Raw genomic sequence first — 3,214 nt, 5'->3', positions numbered from 1 at the left:
AGAAGTGGTTACTTAAGAAACTAGGAAGTTCACGAATATGCTGCATTTACACCTGTTTAATGTGATTAACTTTTTGTTCTTTTACACAAGGAAATCTTCTAGGGTACCCTTACCTTTTATAACCTATTAATCTTGCTTTTTAATTACACACTTAAACATCTTTGTTCCCCACAATACTGTAAGATGTCTAATTGCTTTTTGTCAGAAAAACAGTACAATAATTATATATTCCATACATATATATCTACATATATATGTCATCAGGTGTCTGAAATTCTGAAACTTGTTGACTGTAAATTTTGCAAGACAGCTTGGGAATTTTGAATAATCTTTAATTTATCCTGTTTCTTTTTAAAGTAGAGAAACAACAATTTCCCTGAATTGATGTTAATTTTCACAGTTAGCTTGGAAAATAAGCCATCCACAGTTTTCTACTTCTAAACTAATAGGACCTTATAAAAGTGTACAGTTGTTAAAATTGTTGCAAGATTCTATTTTTGTGCCTTTGCATTTTGGTAAAATTTGCTTGCACCTCAAAGTCTAAGCTAATGATTTTTCTATAGGCAGATTGTGCAACTCAGACCACAAAATCCTCAGCCACAAATTTGCACATCCCACCATACAGCAGCTCCAGTCCCTGGTTCACCTCTCTCCAACCCTTCTCATGGGCAACTGCGTTCTATAATTTTCACAGTTTACTGGTGCTTTTGTTGCTCCCAGAATTACTCCTCTGCACTCTCTGATGTTTGTGACAGGTAAAGCCTGGTTTCTCATATGTGAGCTAGAGAATTGTCTTCAGAGAATCCCTGTTGGCTGTGGGCTCCATGTTAATGGATCATGAATGTGGGGCAGGTTTAAACTGGAAAAGAGAACCTTTTCATCAGAGGCTAAGGCTTCTCTGAAAATTCATGCATTGACACCAATAGTGTGTGACGCTGCCTTGGGGACCACATTGACTACATTCTTAGAATTCTGACAGCAGAACACAGAACAGTGAATTGAATAACTCCATGCTGTGCTGAACCCAGAGGTTCCACTGTCATAATTTCCAGGGTCAGTGTGAGGATCAGTTTACATGATTGCTCCTGAAATGGATGAACAGGATAAAGTTTTTAATCAGTTTGTTGGACATAATATATATGAGAACCAATACTCTCTTCTAATCCCAAAGTATTTTACTTTTGAACAAAAATATCTAGAACATTTTATGGAGAGCCTATCATGTTAATTAAAAGAATTCATATATCCACACTAAGGTAAATAAACTATTGAACAAATATGCACAGGCCAAGTTTTCCCTCTGGAGTAGAAAAGAAGTAGCAGTTGTTTATAGAGATTCTCTTCTCTTCAGTATGTCCTCTGATTCATTCTAGATAATTTGCAGAAAAGGAGATACCTAGATGAGACCAGAATAACTGTTATTGCAGCATGAGCCCTGAAAAGGTAGGCAGGATTGATGTGTGATTCTCCTCATTCTGAAAGATGATGGGATAATGTCACCTTAGAGCTAAATAACAACTAAACAAATGTTAAAAGAGATTTTACAAATCATGTATAGGATTATCTGCAAATAAATTTCCCCAAACTGAGAAACCTCTTCAAAGTGAAGGACACAGTCAAAAAGACAAAAAGGCAGCTACTGAATGTCAAAAGATCTTCACCAACCCCACTTAAGACAAAGCACTAATCTTCAAAATATATAAAGAACTCAAGAAATTAGACATGAAAATTCAGAATAACCCAGTTCAAAATGGGGTACTGAACTAAACAGAAAATTCTCAACAGAAGAATCTCAAATGGCCAAAAGATACTTAAGGGAATGTTCAACATCCTTAGCTATCAGGGAAATGCAAATCAAGACAACTTGAAGATACCGTCTTTCACCTGTCAGAATGGCTATGATCAAAAACACTAATGATAGCTTATGCTGGAGAGGATGTGGACTAGGCGAATGCTCATCCACTGCTGGTGGGAATGATAACTTGTACAACCGCTTCTGAAATCAGTATTGTGTTCTCAGTAAATTGGGAATCAACTTTACTCGGGATCCAGCAACACCACTCTTGGGCATATACATAAAATATGATATATCTTACTACAAAAGCATTGGTCCAACTATGTTTATAGGAGCAGACAGAGATAATATCTAGAAACATATCACTGTGGAGCTTTTCAATTTCCCATTGATCCTAAAGAGACATGACAGTGTGGAAACACAACATTTTCTATGCATATGGTGAAAAGGGAACTAAGTACTGTGTAGTGAATACTTAACAAGAAAAATATGTACACAGAGCTATGCTAATGCTTCAATTTCTATAACTGCCATCAGTGTGTATGGTGTCTTATATCTGCTCTGAGTACTGCCTTCTACCCAGGTCCACCTATGGAGCCTGCTATAGCAGGACAATATGTAAATAAGTCTTCTTTGTGCCCATATAAACTGGTTCTGCCCTAACCTTGCAGCCCTGGATTCCCAGATCCTCCCAGTCAGAATTCAGCACTGAACACAGGACACTCACCATGGACTTAGGGCTCATATTGGTTTTCTCTGTCCTGATTTTAAAAGGTAATTCATAAAGATGAGGTACTGTGTGTAGTGTGGACATAAGAAAGAGAAAAATATCTTTTGTGTCAGTTTTCTAACCAGAATTCTTTTTGTTTACATGTGTCCAATGTGAGGTACAATTGCTGGAGTCTGGAGGAGGCTTAGTGCAGCCTGGAAATTCCCTGAAACTCTGCTGTGCAGCCTCTGGATTCACTTTCAATAGTTATGAAATGAGCTGGGTCCGCGAGGCTCCCGGGAAGGGGCTGGAGTGGGTCGCATCCATTAGCAGTGGTGGTGGTAGCACCTAGCACCTCCTATACCGACACTGTGAAGGGCCGGTTCACAATCTCCAGAGACAATGCCAAGAACACTCTGTACCTGGAAATGAGCAGTCTGAAGTCTGAAGACACAGCCATGTATTTCTGTGCAAGAGACAGACACAATGAGTGAATGCTACTGTGAGCTCAGCCAAAAACACCACTGTGGGGAACATAGGACCAGGAGGGGGCGCTGAGACCACTTAGAAATCAGGGTCAGAATATTTGTTGGTTTTGCTTGTTTCTGTCGAGGGGTACACCCACACACTGAGACAATTGGGATGTTCTATCGTGAATTCACCAAGACCAGCTAGCCTGGGTCTGAAAAAGCATGGGATAAAACCGGACT

The 3,214-nt window shown here is 39.1% G+C and overlaps 1 gene segment (V, D, J or C); it reads left to right on the top strand.

The window, feature by feature from the left end:
- Positions 1-2,508: 2,508 nt before the first annotated feature.
- LOC113455749 overlaps positions 2,509-3,214 on the top strand; it is a gene marked incomplete at its 3' end in the record, with an annotated part of 2,044 nt that continues 1,338 nt past the window's right edge. The window contains 2 exon segments of the V gene segment in view: positions 2,509-2,569; positions 2,669-2,981. Coding sequence covers positions 2,524-2,569; positions 2,669-2,981 — 359 coding nt within the window.

The sequence above is a fragment of the Microtus ochrogaster genome, unplaced genomic scaffold (assembly GCF_000317375.1).
Source record: "Microtus ochrogaster isolate Prairie Vole_2 unplaced genomic scaffold, MicOch1.0 UNK101, whole genome shotgun sequence".
Taxonomy (NCBI): Eukaryota; Metazoa; Chordata; class Mammalia; order Rodentia; family Cricetidae; genus Microtus; species Microtus ochrogaster.
Note: the sequence above shows the minus strand (reverse complement) of the source record. Positions and strands in the feature narration are given on the sequence as shown.